The 16,583-nt window shown below is 55.8% G+C and overlaps 1 protein-coding gene across 1 annotated transcript; it reads right to left on the reverse strand.

The window, feature by feature from the left end:
• Positions 1-304: 304 nt before the first annotated feature.
• CDX1 (caudal type homeobox 1) lies at positions 305-15,889 on the reverse strand (the record flags this gene model as incomplete). Its single annotated transcript, XM_080804303.1, has 3 exons — positions 305-511; positions 1,024-1,169; positions 15,445-15,889. 3 exons carry the CDS (start codon positions 15,887-15,889, stop codon positions 305-307), a joined length of 798 nt encoding a protein of 265 aa, XP_080660429.1.
• Between the last annotated feature and the right edge of the window lie 694 nt (positions 15,890-16,583).

Below are 16,583 nucleotides of genomic sequence, written 5' to 3' on the forward strand. Positions count from 1 at the left end.
AGGTAAGGCCTGGGGACTTATCATGGCACCTCACTTAGCCCTCTAGGGATCGAGACCTCCCCCCTGAGGCCTATAACACAGGAACTGGAAAGGTCCTTATCCCACAGCCTCTAGGCATAGATGGGCCAAGGGGATGCAGGGGCTGGGTTGCAACTTGTCCAAGGTTACCCAGGAGATCAGCGGCAGGGCTGGGGCTCAGATGAGGCCTCCTAGGCCCTAAGCCACATGGCCCACAGCTGAGTCCCCAGGGCTTCCCCTCCCCCAGCTCACCCCCCCCACCCCGCCCACTAGGCGGGGCACAGGGCTAGGGCAGATACTCCTCCTTAACAGGCCTTGGGGAGGCAGCTCCCAGGAGGCTGGCAGAGCTGGGGCACAGGCCCCCCAGGGGCGGTACAGCTGTGGCAGGGGGTACTTCATGGGCTGGGGGCTGGGGGGGTGGGGGCTGCTGCTGCTGCTGCTTCTTATTCACTTTGCGCTCCTTGGCCCGCCGGTTCTGGAACCAGATCTTCACCTGCGGTGTGGGAGAGCAGAGATGGCTGTTGGGGAGACCAAACGGCAGGGCACGAGGAAGAGAAGAGGGACAGCTAAGCTCTTATTTCCCCTTGCGGGGTTTATGGCCTTCCTCCTGCCTCACCACCCAGACAACTCACATCCTCCCCCACTGCTCCCGGACCCTAAAGACAATTTCTCTGTCCCCATTTTGTAAGACGCCTCCTCCAGGAAGACTTCCCTTTGTTCCCTGTAACTGCTCCCCACCTTGGGATTTAAACAGCCGTCATCCTAGCAGCTGCAGTTTATAGCTAATTAGATCCCCCATTCCCTACTGGGGTTGGGGATATTGGGTTTTGTTACAAGTGGGAGGATTTGGCAGCACCTCAGTTTCTGCTGTGCTATGTGACCATGTCAGGAAACTCAACCTCTCTTTTCTCCTCCTGGAGTCTATAATCTGCCTGACACCCTGGAGGCCAGACTCCCAGTACTGCTCCCGTGGTGACGGGGGGGGGGGGGGGGGGGGGCACACACCTGCCGCTCAGTGAGCCCCAGGTTGGCAGCGAGCTCTGACTTCCGCCGGATGGTGATGTAACGGCTATAGTGGAACTCCTTCTCCAGTTCCAGGCGCTGGTGGTCGGTGTAGACCACGCGGTACTTGTCCTTGGTCCGGGTCTTCCCTGAGAAGCAGAGGGACCAGGAGGGGAGGTGAGTGGGTGGGGTGGGGGGGTTTCTGCAAATCTCAAGCAGGGCCCCAGGGAGGACACAATCCAGATCCCTGAAAGCAGGACCCTGAGGTGGGGAGGGACGCCCACTCGGTCCTGGGGGTAACGATCGTTCCCCCCGGGGGTCAGGCTCAGAGACCCCCAACCTGAGAGGCAAGTGCTGCTCTCACGCCCGTTCAGGGAGGCACCAGGCTCAGAGAGGAGAAGCAGTCTGTTCAGGGACCCACAGCAAGCTGCTGGAGTCGGGGTTTCAGTCCAGCTCCCCTGACCCAGAGCCCTCCTCTAATCTGCCAGCTCCACCAGCTCTCCCTACCCCACCCCACCCCACCCCACCCCACTCCTGCGCTTTCCAGGTGCAGCAGGGCAACAGACACGTAGGGGGCTTGGGAAAAACACAGCTCCTGGGCACCCCTGACCCTGTGAGCCAGAAAGACTGATGAGTCGAGCCAGCGTTTTCTTTTATTTTTTTTTAGATTTTATTTATTTATTTTTTAAGCAATCTCTACACCCCACGTGGGGATGGAACTCACAACCCTGAGATGGAGTCGCATGTTCTGCCGACTGAGCCACCCAGGACCCCTAGAATCTGCATTTTTAGCAAGCTCCCTGGGTGGTTCTGATTCAGGATCCTGAGACCATGGGTCCTCACACCAGAGACACAGAGGGACACCTGGCAGCCCAGGGCGGATAGAGACCAAGGCCAAGTCAGTGGCTCCTCTCTCCAGGGCAGGGGGGAGAGTGGGGAAGAGCCACCAGGGGCAGAGGTGGAAGCTTGCCGCTCAGTCCTGGGCTGGGTGCTCCTCACTTCCTGTCAAATGCCTGGCGGCTGCTGGCCCAAAAGAAAAGACAAGGGCCTGTCAGCTACCTGCAAAGGCCCCAACCCTGGACACCAAGCCCCGGGTCTGCCCAGAGCCATCCACTCCACTGCCTCTTCTGTGGACACAGAGCCATGACTCAGGCTCAGGCGACAAATATTTACTGAGCTCCTGGTGTGGCCAATCACTGGAGTACACCAGCCAGCCAAACTAAAAAAAGTCCCTACTCTCAGTGAAATTAGGTTCTCGTGGAGCCTAGTCAAAATAATCAGAGATCCAGATACTTTGATATGTTAATGCTAAGTATTTGATATGTTAATTGATTAGTATTCCTGAGAAGAAGGCAGCAGGAAGAGAGGACTGGGAATTTGGGGGAGGAGAGAGTATGCGATTTTAAGAAAAGTAGTTCATGAAGGACTTACCAAGAAGGGAAATTTAGGCAAAGATCTGAAGAAGGTCAGGGAAAGGGTCATGCAGGTATTTGGTGAAGAGGGCTGCAGGTGCAGGGAACAGCGAGTGCAAAGGCCCTGTGGTGGGACCATGCCTGACACCTGATGTGTGAGGAACAGTGCAGAGGCTGGTATAGCCAGAGTACAGTGAGCAAGGACAGGGGGGCAGATTGTCCAGGGCCTTGCTGGCCATGGAAAGGACTCCACGTTTTACTCTGTCTAGGATGGGAGCCATTGCAGGCTTCTGAGCCCAAGAGAAAGCAGGTCTGATGTAGGTTTTAATCTGGCTCTGGCTGCTGCATGGAGGACAGACTGGCAAGAAGGGCGAAGCACAGACAGGCTTGCAACAACCCAGGAGAGAGAAGGCTGTGGCTTGGCTTCTCTACAGGGCTCAGACTGAGGGCGGGAGTGGGATTTGAGGACTGCCTGGGGTTAAAGTCAGGACTCTTTGGGGCTGGGATCAGAGGTCTGTCTGGAGAGCATATTAAGAGTCATGCTTGGCCCGGGCTGGTGCGGGGGCCTGACTAAACAACAGTTTCCTTCGTAAGAAGCTCAGTACTCGGCTATAAATAGGAGGCACACGCAAGCACTTTCAGACCTGCACATGTCCACCAGGGCATGGCAGGTCTTGGAATAACCGAGGACCCTGTTCCACCTCAATCAATTGCCCCCACGTAACCTGTCCTTGACCTCCCAGGGTCACGGCTCCGGCTCTGCCTGTCCCTTGGCACCCCCGTGCTAACCACCCACCCCCTCTTCCAGCTCCTGCCCCACTACCAAGCCCACGCAGCTTGGCAGGACAGCCGCTGGGCTCCCCAAGAGCCAAATGGTTTTGCAGAAAATGGGAGACAACAGATGTTTCTGGGCTTTTTTCCTTGGATTTCCTGCCAGAGCAGCAGAACTTCACTGGACACTTCCACATCCACTGACCTCAGCCCACCACCCGATGTAGCACGGGACAACATCGGCCCTCGGCCAGGCCTGGCCCAGGAAAGGGACAAGGGAGTGGCTGCTGAGGCCTTGGCTCCAGATGGGTCCTTCCTTGGCCTAGAAAATTCAACGCCGACTCAAAAACAGTTCTGCCTAATGCGCCACCCCCAGAGCCCAGCAGAGCTCCGAATCTTCACTGGGCTAAAGCCAGAAGGGCTCAGTTTAGTCTCCTCCCATTTTACAGATGAAGAGACTGAGGTTCAGGCAGCTAATATAGATGCTGGAGGTCCAAGTAAGAGAGGCTTTTTAAATCCTTCAAGTCCAAGCTCCCCCGCACAGTTAGGGTCACCGAAGCCCTGGACAAGTGTGGACCTGCCCAAAGCCATGTCACCTGAGTCTAGAGTTCCTACTCCCTACTCTTGGCACAACTCTTCACCCCATCAGGCTTAGAGTCCATAAAGCCCCCCGAGAAGTCTCCTGAGCCTTAGCAACAGAAGCTCAAACAGCAGACCACCTGTCTACTTGTACTTGTGGGAAGGGAGGGGCTAGATCATGGGGAAGGTCGGCCCCAGAGAGCTCTGGGCCGGGGCTAGATGGTCCGCAGGCCGGGTGGGCCCTTGGAAATGCCCAGAACACTCACAGTCTGAAGTGGGGGGACGAGTCTCCCTTCCCCCCAAACAGCCTGAGAGATTACAAGTAGCGCTTATGAAAGACCCTTTTCCTCAGGCACCTAGCACTCACCCCCATCTTTTCTGATCAGCAAGTGGGGCTCCATCACCCTCATTTTCAGATGGGAAAATGGGGGCTCAGAAAGGGACCCATCCTTCTTGAGGGCCATCCTGCCTGGTATTGCTATCAACCCTGGGTTCAAGTGACCCCAACTGTAGCCTGACTCCTCCCAGATTCGAGGAGCGGGGACCTAGACAGGGGATAGGACTCTAGCTGCATAATTATTTCTCTCTGTTCTAGCGGGGCTGCCAGGGAGGTCCCAGCCCACAGGCCCCGTCGCCTCCTTGCTGGGCCCAGGAGATGGGCTGGTGGGCTCAGGAACCACTGGCCAACTTCTCCCTAGTGGAGCTCTCAAATCACACCATTTCATTGCTAAGAAAATGGCTCTGCCAAGGAACAAAACATTTGGTATCTTGCTGTGGTCCAGAAACCAAGAAATCCCATATGCTGTCCAGGGGGTAATAATGGCAATATCCTCCTTGGAGCCCAACTTGGTAACATCTAGCCTCGTTTAATACGCAGGCACCCTCTGACCCATTAATCCCACTTCCAGGAAGTGATCTCACAGAAAAATGCCCAAAGCCCTTGCCATTTCAAAAGGCACAGGACTAAAAGCAATGTACATGTCTATAAGTAGGGTACTTGTTAGGGGTGCCTGGGGGGCTCAGCGGGTTAAGCGGCTGCCTTCAGTTCAGGTCAAGATCTCAGGGTCTCGCATCAGGCTCCATGCTCAGTGGGGGGTCTGCTTGTCCTTCTCCCTCTGCCCCTCCCCCCAGCTCAGGCTCTCCCTCATTTGCCCTCTTTCTCTCACTCAAAAAATAAATAAATAAAATCCTAAAAAAAAAAAGTTAAATAAAAGATGGCACATTCATGGAGAGCAACATTATGCAGTCATTAAAAATAAATTATAAAGCTCCCCACATACTAATATGCAGCAATTTCTAAGATATATTGAGTTTTTAAAAAAAGCAAGACATAGAAAGTTGTGAATTGTATGTTACTCTTTTTGTGTAACAGCTCGACACACACATACACACACACTCATATGTGTGTAGGTAGAGTTTTTTCTGAAAGAAAATATAAATCAGTAACAAGCCTCTGGAGAAGGAACCAGAAGCTGTGGGGCCACAGGTAAGTGAGAGTCTTTGGGATGACCCTTTCTTTCTTCTTTCATTTCTTTCTTTTTCTTTTCTTTTCCTTCCTTCCTTCCTTTCTTTCTTTCTTTCCTTTCCTTCCTTCCCCCCTCTCTCTTTCTTTTTTTTACTGTGTGCGAGGTGAATTTGTATTTTTTATGATTATTTTTTTAAGAGAGAGAGTAGGCTCCATGCCTGGTACTGAACCTATAGTGGGGCTCGATCTCATGACCTGAGATCATGACCTGGGCCGAATTCAAGAGTCGGGCACTTCACTGACTGAGCCACCCAGGCGCCCCTGAGTTTATATTTTAATGACAGTCAGGAGCCCTGGGCTCTAGCCTCTAAGCCAGAACTCCCAACTGCTCCAAGCCACCCTCCCTTCCCCCTTCTGTGACCACCTGTGCCACCCCAGGAGCCTAGGAGGGAGGAGACAGGGAGGTGCGTGAGAGCAGCGGGCAGGGAGAGGGCCCCAGGATGAATGATTTACAGGCCCCTGGGACGCTGGTGTGGAGAGGGAAGTCCGGGCTCCTGCAACAGGTGTCTGATGGGGGCCAGCCCCTCCCAGCCACCTAATGAATAACCCTCTGGGCCACATGCCAGTGCAAGGGGGCAGGATGGTGGGAGGGGAGCCCCCTCTGGCTCTTCAGTGGTGAGTGCAGCAGGGAAGACGCTTGGATAACTCACCCGAAGGAGAGGCTTCCTCTTTGCTCTGGCTTTGGGATTCGAGTAATGGCCCATCCACGTGCATCAGGCTGCTGGGAAGATAGCACATTTCCCTTCTCCTAAAGCATGCACAGTGGAGGTCCTGGGAAGCTTTTCAAAAGCACAGATTCTAGGCCAGAAATTCAGATTCAGTGAGGCTAAAATGAGACTCACGGATTTGCTACTTGATTGGCTGTCAGGGGACCCTGACACGTGGTTGTTGGGACAAACAGACCTCTGGGATTGGGCAGGACAGCTTCTCACTGGCTGGGTGACCGAGGACTGGTCACCCCATCTTTCTGGACTTCATTCTCTGTATCTGTAAAGTGGGGATCACTATTATTCTGATAGTGGCCAGCCTGTCCTTGTGGCAGGTACTTGTATACATCTCTCAACAACTTATGAAGCTGGGTAACTGGTACCCCCTTTTTCCGACTGAGGCTCTGAGTGGTCCACACATCTGGAGGGTGGGATTTCAACTCGGGTCTGTCCAGCCTCAGAAACAGCACTAGAACCTCTCACCCAGTGTGAGGTCTCCCGTATTTACCTCCAACCTCCAGGGGCGCAGGGATCGCTCCAGAAAAATGGCACACACGGATGGGAAGGTCTTACTCATCCCCAACAGCGGCGGGCCGGCCATGGGGCAGAAAGGCTGGGAAATGGATCTGGGCGACGGGTGATGTGTTGGATGAGACTGTTTATTTATAAGGTCCCTTCCAACTTGGAAACATGAAGCTCCCAATGTTTGTTGATTCTCTGGTTGGGTTTGTTATTTTTGCTGAAAGAATTCTAAGACTGATTTCCCTGTCTGAGAGCCTAGATACCGGGCCTGCCAAGCTGGAGGAGAGGGGGCAGGAGGCACAGTGGCTGGTGGTGGGGCCTCCCCATCCTGGCCCAGCCTGGGCCAGGGGAGGACAGGGTTCAGCCTCTGCCCCCAGGGCGGGGTGGGGTGGCTCCAAGAAAGTCACATGGCCTCTGGGTCAGCACTTCCTCTGCCTTCTTCCTGCTGGGTCCCCGCAGCCCTGGGGGATGACACCACCAGCTCTGGCCCCCGGGACTGGAACACCCTTCCCGCCTCAACCCTCCATGTCCCCTCTCTGTGTGGTCCAGCCCCAGCCTGACTGTGCATCCCGATCCCCCCCAACACACAAACACACACACAGTGTGCACACAGGCACGCATGCCGGCTTGTTTGAAATACACCCTCCCAGACCCACTGCATTCTGCTCTCCCGCCTTCTCTAACAGCCCTTGGGGTTTCTGAACCACTAGCTGATGTCAGTAGGTCTTGGTCCCTGTTCTGTGCCATCTGTGTGGTCATGAAGAAGTCCCTTCTCCTCTCGGGTCCTCAGTTTCTCCTGTGCCTCAGAAGAGGGGCAGCCCCGATGGCCTGGAAATTCTGAAGTTCTGTGCAGTTCGGAGCCCTCCTCTCAGGCCTTGGGCCCGGATATGACCAATCCTTAGCTAATGTACTTCACGAGCGACTGAACTTCTTTAGGCTTTGGACGTGAAAGCAGTTTGTAGAGGGCAAAGAGCTAAGGGGATGTCAAGGAGAGCTGAGCTATTTGCGGAAGCGGATGTTAGAGGAGTCCCTTGGGAGAGTGAGGAATGCCGCCTGATAGGGAGCCGCAGGGCAAGGAACACACTGGCCTGGGAGTGGGGAGACCTGGCCCAGCCACCAGCTGGACAGGCCATGTTCAGTTTGGACTAGATTCCCCATCCCACTGGCAGGAGGTGAACTTCTTCTGCGTGGGGCCGCCTGGACCCAGCCAGTTAGATGCTGAATGGCTGTCCCTTCCCGGACCAGGAAGCTGTCTACTGGGCCCTGACTGGATCCTTGTTCCAGCTGAGTTGCCAGTCCCAGGCGGCTCCTTCATGGTTCCTCATTCAAGCCCTGGAGCAGGGGTGAGGCTGGTGTGGGGATGAGGGGTCCTGCAGCCTTAGGCAAGCTTCTCCTTCCCACCACTGCCCTCCTTTCCAGGCACAGCGCTCAGTCGGCACTGTGTCCTCTCCTTCCAGGCCACCTGGCCATTGTCGTCTGTCCCCTGCCTCGTCTTCTCCATGGAGGCCCACGGTCTGGCTTGGCTGCGGGAGGCAGCAAAGAGGACAGAAACTGCAGGGGCAGGTAGACCTGTCTCTTCTACCCCAGCCTGGCCATAGGCCAGTGTTGTGAACCCAGCAAGGGCCCGCCCCTCTTTGGATCCCGGGGTATTCACCTGTCAACTGAGGACATGATCCCTCAGAGGGACGTACAGATGAGGTGTGGGAACCTATTGAACAAGGTAATTATTAATAAAAGCTAGTCAGTGATAAAGATGATGACCATAGAGACAGAAGAGGCCTGAGAGGCCCCTCGGTGGAGAATAAGGAGCCCATCGTGAACAGATGACTATTCTAAGAACTCTTGAGAGGGCCTGTCCTGCAATGTCCCAAATGACAGCTCCAAGCCACATGTGACTACTTAAATTGAAATTAACCGAACAGAATTAAGAATTCAGCTCTTGAGTCACGTGATCCATCTTCCAAGGGCCAGAGAGACTCGTGCTGCTGGTGGTTGGCACCCTGGACCAAACAGATTCAGAGCATTTTCTCCATCACAGGAAAGTTCTACTGGACAGCCCCGCTAACCCAAGCTCCCCGCTCCCCCCGCCCCGAGCCAGATGCCCACAGCGGCATCGCCTCCTAACCAGACTGTGCCTGTTCTCTCCACAAAGCAGCCTGGTCTCCCAGCGACCACCCGCTTGTATTTTTCCATAAAAAAAAACAAAAACAAAACACAAGGGTCACCCTTGGCCCGGAACAGCCCTTCCAAGACTAGCAAACAGCAACTGTGTCCCTTCAAGTCTCTCCCTGGCCTGAACAGCCCGAGGCCCCCTCTGAGCTGTTTCCTAGGGTGTATTCCAGCCTTGCCCTACCCGGTCATCCTCGGCCCGGGTCCCGAGGTCTCCCATTCTGGGTGAGATCCAGGGAGGGGCTCTGGACTCCAGCCCTCTCCTAGCTCCCTAGGTGACCTTTGCAAATCTCCTCCCCTCAGTGCCCTGCTCCAGGTCTGCTGCTCACCCAGTCTCAAGATGGTGCCTGACACACAGGGAGTACTGGATGAGTCCTTGCGGAACATGACACAGACCTCCTGCTTCCCAGCGGGGCCTCCTCTCAGTAAATGGCCACTACCCTCCCGATACTCAGGCCAAAAGCCGAGGTGGCACGTCCGGCTCCCACAGCCAATCCATCAGCTGGTCAGCTCAATCTCCAAAGGACATCTTCCTGGAGGCTTTCTCAAAGCCATGAATCTAATGCAGAGGTGTGCACGAGATCCTGGGGTCAGAAATACCTGCACTTGAGAGAATGCTGGGCACGGGCTGAGTACTCAGTAAATCCAGCTTATATCCTTATTGCTATGCTGGGTGCTCGGAACTTGTTAAATAGTTCATTCCCCCCTTTTGTGGTGGGGCGCAGATTAAAAACAAACTAAGAAAATCATTACAAATGGATTAGCATGAAGGAAAGAAAGCCTAGAGCTGAGAGCTAGATTAAGTGGCAGGGGCAGGGGCTGGGGGGACCTACTCTAATTAGCTTGTCTCCTCCAGGAGGCAACATCTAAGTTGGAACCTGAAGGTTGAAGAGGTTTCTGTGTCACCAATGAAGGGGATGTTCCAGGAACGGCGTGTGCAAAGGCCCTACGGCAGAGAATAGCAGAGGAAGGAGCAGCAGTGCCAGCTCCCCGAGAGGGCCTGTCTGCCTCGTTCTGGCCCGAATCCCCAGCCTGACTGAATGAATGAATGAGAGAGGCACATGATCAGCCTGGAGAGACCAGCAGAGCTCTCTGCCCTGGGATGAGGGGTTTGAATTTGATTTCAAGAGCAATGGGAAGTCACCGGTAGGTGCTGAGCTTAGAGCATCAATCTTGGCTTTCACTAACGTGTGCTCGCTCATCTGTGTTGATGCAGAGGGACCTATGCACCCCTACAAGCTTGGGGGCTGAGCATGGCATGGGGAATGTTCAACAGGTTAACCCATGTTGACTCTAAATGCACACGGTGTTTCCAAATCCCAGGAGCTCCAGGACAGAAATTAGAGGGCCTTGCTACTGACAAGCCAGACCCTGCCGTTAACAAAGCCAGTTTGGACCTTCACAGTGATTCCCTAAGCTCTCAGCCGCAATAGCTGCCAAAGCCGCCGGGGTAGGGGGGGTGGGGGGGGAATAAAACACCCAACCAAAAAAAGCCTTCTGCCACCTTCTAACTGGGTCATTCCCCTTCCCAGCTACATCTGAGAGATGAGGTGTCAAACGCAGCTTCTGCCTAGAGAACCAGTTTTAAACAGCCAGGCCCCTGCTGGGCCCACCCTCCCCCATCATCTTCTCCGGGCTCTTCCCCAACCAACCTCCTCCCCCCAGTGCCCCCCTCCCCCACCCTGGGCTGGGACAAGCATGGGGAGGGGTCTGGGGCTGCTGTGTGTGTTGCTTTATTTGACAGAGGCTCCTTAGGCGGTAGAGTCTGGGTCTGAACCCCATGCTTCCGCATCCTGGCTGTGTGAGCGGCAGCAGGCACCCTACCCTCTCTGAGCCTCATTAACTTTATCTGTAAGATGAGAACAATAATAGATCCTCACACCTCTGAGCGTTGTTATGAAGCTTGAGTGAGAAGACCCGTGTGAGGTTCTTGGCACACTGCCTGGCATGCGGTAAGGACTCAGCCAACGCCACAGTTCCCAGCTTTATCATGGGCTCTTACTTGGAGCGAGGCCTGGTGAGAAGGATGGGGCTGACCACAAGTCCTTGAGGTAGATGGAAGCGATAAACAAGATAGTGGTGAGCGTTGTTACAACAAGAACCTGACACGGTGCTTGGAGGGGAGGGAACCCAGGAGGGCTTTCCAGAGGAGACGGCTTTGGTGAAGGTATAGCATTTGAGCTGGTGAAGATGTAGGAGGGCAGGAGGGGTAGTTCCGATGGAGGGAACCAGACTGGAGAGGCAGGGAGGTGTGTTTCCGTGCAGCTGCTAAGGACTGGCAGAGAAGGTCATAGGCACAGACGCTCTTCCTACCTACCATGCCCCAAGCATAGGGGCTGGGCTTGATGGGCACCAAGGCTTCAAGGTGCAATCCTATTGTTATCCTAATGTTAGAGTGGAAGAAACTGAGGCTCAGGGAAATGATCTAGGTTAACTTGCCCAAGGCTATGCAGCTTCTAACAGAAATGCACTCCCAGGCCTGAGGCTCTGAAGCCCAGCCCTTAGCCATCCCCAGTAAGCACTTCCATATCTAGACAAACTAGTGGGACAGTGGCTTCAATGGTGGGTTGGAGCCAGTTCTCAAGTGGCACATAAATGGGGCTGGATCTGACAGCAATGTAACAGCATATAACAAAATAAGAATTCCATAGCAGTGGGGAGCCATGGAATGCCCTTGAGCAGGAGATGTGCCTTGAAATGGCAAATCTGGTGATGACTGTGAAGATAGCTGGGACATCAGAGAGAAGCTGAAGGTGAGAGGAAAGGCTGGTGGCTGTGGCAATGGGCCAAGGGAGAGGGTCTAGAATGTTGGGGGGAGAGGGCAGGGCTCCTCCCCTCCCTGGGCCTCAATGTCTCCATGTGAAAGCTGAAGGGACTGGACCAAGACCTGAACCCTACTGCTATAGTCTCATCGTCTCAACAAACATCTCCCTCGTTGTGTGGGACCTCGGCCTACCCCAGAGGCCACTGACCTGGGAAGTACTGTTTATTCATAAGGAAGGGATGCTGAGCCTTTGACAGGATGATGTCTGACCCTCTTTTTTTTTTTTTTTTAAGATATTATTTATTTATTTAACAGAGAGAGATCATGAATAGGCAGAGGCAGGCAGTGGGGTGGGAAGCAGACTCCCTGCTGAGCAGAGAGCCCAGTGCAGGGCTTGATCCCAGGACTCCGAGATCATGACCTGAGCTGGAGGCTGAGGCTTAACCCACTGAGTCACCCAGGCACCCCGATGTCTGACCCTCTTAATGAAAATGCTGCTATTTGTAGATGCAAACAGGGAGGACCACGAAGGAGAACCCCTTGTAGTCCTTTCCTATCTTGGCCTCAGCCAAGTGACAGTAATCCCTCAGAACTGGGTAACATTTTGATGACGGAATGAAGCCCAAGAGCCTCTCTCTCATCTCTCTGGTTCTCACTATCCCTCCTTAGGATAAAACCTGGGTCATAGGGGCACCTGGGTGTCTCAGTCGGTTAAGAATCTGCCTTTGGCTCAGCTCATGATCCCAGGGTCCTGGGATCAAATCCCACAACAGGCTCCCTGCTCCACGGGGAGCCTGCTTCTCCCTCTCCCTTTGCCTGCCGCTCCCCCTGCTTGTGTGCTTCCTCTCTCTGTCTCTCTCTCTCACTCTGTGTCAAATAAATAAATAAATAGAATCTTGCGGGGGGGTTCACGGGTCATAGTTCCAGTCCTAGCCTCAGTTACACCAAGTCCTCAGCTGGGGAGGAAGGACCATCCCAGGAGGGAGAGGGGAGCAACCAGTCTTCCACCCCTGGCATGAACTTGCTCAGCTCAACGGTCAGGGGTCCCATCCCTAGGGCTGGGACCACAGAAACATGTCAAAGCCAAGATCTCATCTCTTCCCTCTTCTTTTGGTTGTCGTTGCTGTTCCTCGCACTTGTCCTGTTCATTCATTCAACAAAATGTACTGAGTCCCTACTAAATGTCATGCACTACAGTGGTGCCTGGAAGGTAGTGATGGGTCAAACGGATGTGGCTCTGGACCTCATGGGCGCTCCTTTGGTGCGTGGGCAGGTGGGTGGGGAAGTAGACAGCGCACAGACACACAGATAAGGAAGTAAGTTGAAATCAGGGTTGGTGCTCTGAAGGAAACACAGCGAAGATTATCGATATGTATGGGGGAGCCTTCCTTGGGAAATCATGGAGGACCTCTCTGAGGAGACGGCCATTAAGCTAAGACCTGAAGGGTGAGAAGGAGGTAGGCCTGCAAAGAGTTAGGGCACAGGAGCTTCCAGGAAGAGGGAAAAGCAGCTGGTAAGAAGACCTGGTACCACAAGACCAGATGGCTGGCAACACTTGCTGTGGGGGGCAGGGGTGCAGGGTGGGCGCTGGCATGTACTGACTTTCCCCTTGCCATCCTAGAGAACAGCATTACACAAGCACCATCCTAGAGACCCTGGGGTCCTCATTGCCCAGAAGGAGAAACTGAGGCCAAAGTTGGCGGGGAGGCGTACGGCTTGGCCTCTCTCTCTCAGGGAGGGTCTGTCACTCCATCCTGATTCTGCCAATTCTGCCCCATCTCCAGAGCACTGGTTGGAATCAGATGGCCCTGGGCAGACAGGCAGCAGCTTCTAGCTTCTAGGAAGCTGATGGTCCTGAGTCCTTGGCAGAATGGGTCTAACCTGGTTTCTGGGGCAGCCCCTTTCCTTGGGAGCCTGCAGACTTCCCTGGGCTCTCTCTTTCTACTTTCTGGGAATAAAGGGGGAAAGGTTTTTTTGGCATTTGGGCAGACGTACTGCTAGGCCGCCATCTGCCTAGGGACAACAGTTTCCAAATGACTTTTGAGACCAGAGGCTGGGTGGTGTTCGCAAGTGGCTCCTGTGTCCAGAAAGAAAAAGTTTTTTGGCTGACATCACACAGCCTAAAAACTCCCCCACGCCTCCCACCAGTCCTCTGATCTCCACTGGTGCACTCTCTCCAGGCCCTTGCTCCTGAGGAACTCCTCATGCATGTGGGACTCATCCCCATCTCCAAAGTTGCCTGATCAGCAGGCACAACACTGGAATAGAGGGGCAGGAAAAGCAGGCTTCCCTCTCCAGGGGACGGACACAGAACCAGGGGGGTGGGGGGTCAGTGGCCCCAGACACCTTCTCTCATTTAATCTCATGCAGGGTTCTCAACCAGAGTTAATGGAAAGTTTTTCAGAAGCTTCTAGAACCCCTCACATTGTCTGCAGAATTAGGCAACACTTTCTTTATAGACAGAAGACTTGTATTTTCTCCACCAGATTTTTCAAAAGTTCCTTTTATAACTTAAGCAAAAGTATAAGACCCTTCCCTATCATGTCACAGATGGTAAAACTGAGACCCAGGGAAGAAGCTATTGTTGAGAGGGTGAGAACACAGGCTTGGCGGTCAGTCTGCTGGGGTTTGAGTCCCAGCCCCACTCCCATTTACTGGTCATATGGCTTCGTGCAAGGATTTAACCTCTTTAGGTTACATCCTCAAGGTCACATCTCTAGGTTGCATCTCTAGGTCACAGATTTTTCACATTAAAAATGGCTATGATAATGGTACCTACAGTAATGCTGTGAGAAATCCCAGCAGTGCCTGGCCCGTTAGTAAGTGCCATAACATTAGCTGTCCTTATTTAGCCAAGGTCACGCAAAGGAGAGGCCTCCGAGGCCAACAGGAGCTTCTGTGTCCCCGGGACTCCCAAGAAGGTGCTCTGATTATGACCAGACCTCCCCAGCATCTGCCCCGGGAGTGAGGAGTGTGTATGGGGACACGGGGGTGAAGAGAGAGAGGAGGTGGGGGAAGTCCCAGGCTCCCTCCCAGCTGGGGGAAGAGGGGGAGGGGACGGACATCAAAGGGTGGGCAGGCCGACTTCCCGCCCCTAAAGCCAGGTGGCCTTTGTCAGGACAGGCCGGACACAGTCGGGACAATGGGGTATCGTGTTCACTTTCCGGCCAACAGGAGTCACTACCGAGCTAAGGCGCGATCTGTTACATGACAAAGGGGGGACCTATAAAGGAGGTCAGGCCGCCCCTCATTAAAGCCAGCCCTTTGTCCTGCCCCCTCCTCTGCCTTTGAAGAGGGTGGATCAGAGAGGCCTGCCTGGGGGCAGGAGGCTCACAGTCTCAGGAGCCAAACAGTAGCCACCTTCCCAACTGCTCCTGCTTGCCCCTCCCCCAGGGTCAAGAGTTCAGGGAGGGCCCTGGGATGGTAAGGTAGGGACCCCCCACACCAGTGTAACCAAAGAGGGCTCTGTTGCAGGCCAAAGGCTAGGAGCCACAGTCTCTCCCAGGAAGGGATGGGGGTGCTGAGACCTGGACAGGAAAGTGGCCGGCCTGTGTCAGCAGGTCGCCCCTTCTGGGGACGGTTGGTAGCTTCCTCTCCGGGCTGGGACAGGGGTGGAAGCCGCGGATGAGGAGCGTGGTCAGGGATGCTCAAGGGCCCTGGGCTCAGTCTGGGAGCTGCGCTCTAGTTCCCGCCTGGCCAGGCGACCACAGGCGCGTTTCCTCACGTCTTGGGGTCTCTGTTCCCCTAATCTACACGGAGAGACGGGCCGTGCTTACCGAGGCTCGGCAGGCTGGGATTCGGAATGGACAGGCTGAGGGACAAGCACCCCAGGACCAAAGTGGTCAGGGAGGCCCCAATGGGAACCCTTGCGGAGCCGGGGCAGGGGTTAGACAGGGGGCGACTGGGCCTCGCCCTAGCACTTGCCGGTGCCCAAGGGAACGGTCCGGAGGCGCCGGGGGAGGGAGGGGTCCTTACCGCTGCCACCGCCGCCTCCAGCCGCCACGCTGCGCCGCATCCACTCGTAGGGCGTCCGCCTTTGCGCTCCGGGCGAGGACGGTGCGCCCGGGCCGCCGAGGGGCTGCGCTAGGAGGCTTGGGCCTGGCCCAGGGGGCGCGGGCACAGGGCTAAAGTCCGGAGGGGGCCCGAATGCCAGCGGGGCTGGGCTGGCGGCGGGGGCCGCGGGGCCTGGGCCGTAGGCGGCGGCCCAGTCGTCCTTGGGTGCGGAGAAGGGCGCGCTCCAGGCCGCAGAGGGTGCCGGGGCAGGCTCCACGTGAGAGTAGCCGGTGAAGTCGGGGTACTGCGAGGGTCCCTGGGGCGCAGGCGGGGGGCCGTAGGCTTGCGCGCCCAGGCCGAGGCTCGCGGGCCTGGCGGGGCCGGGGTAGACTGGAGAATCCTTGTCCAGCACATAGCCCACGTACATGGTGGCCGCGGGGGCCCGCGCGCATGCTGGGCCCTGGAGCCGCCGCTGCCGGCCGCCCCGACGAGCAGACTGCTCACCTGAACTCGCGGGCCCGGCCGCCGCGCCCGCCCCACCCAGGCCTTTTATAGCTCCGGGCGCCCGCGGCCCCAGCCCCGGCGGGTTTGCATTTCAAAGCGGGGGGAGCCTCAGGGCCGCGAATCAAAGGGGGAAACCCGTCGGGGGCGGGGGGTTCAAAAGGAGACAAATTGCCGCCCCAAGCGGGAGGCGGACTTGCCGGGGCCTGGAGGGGGTGGGGGCGCGGAGGGCGCGTCCCGGGCGGGAGTCCCAGGCTTCGCTAGGTGCGGGAGTCTCCTGCGGGCCCGACCGCCTAGCGCCACCAACGCTTCGTCCTCCCCGGGCCGGCCGCGTGCACCGCCCGTGGCCCCATTTTACAGGTGGAGAAAAGGGATCCGAGGGGCGGCGCGGGGGGACCCCAGGCCAGCGTCGCACAACTGCGTGGGCCCCGTGTTGCACTCCGTGGTGATCAGCTCGAGGTGACCGGTCAACCTGACTTCAAACAGGGTTCCCTCTGGAAGGTAGTGGGTCCTTAATCTTGGTGGAGGGGGGGAGGGGTCACGACCCCTCGGAGCCGCCAAAGAAAGCTGTGGATGTTTTTCCCGGGAAAATGCACATATGCACATACACGAGGCTGCAT

Source organism: Martes martes (genome assembly GCF_963455335.1).
Source record: "Martes martes genome assembly, chromosome: 5".
NCBI lineage: Eukaryota > Metazoa > Chordata > Mammalia > Carnivora > Mustelidae > Martes > Martes martes.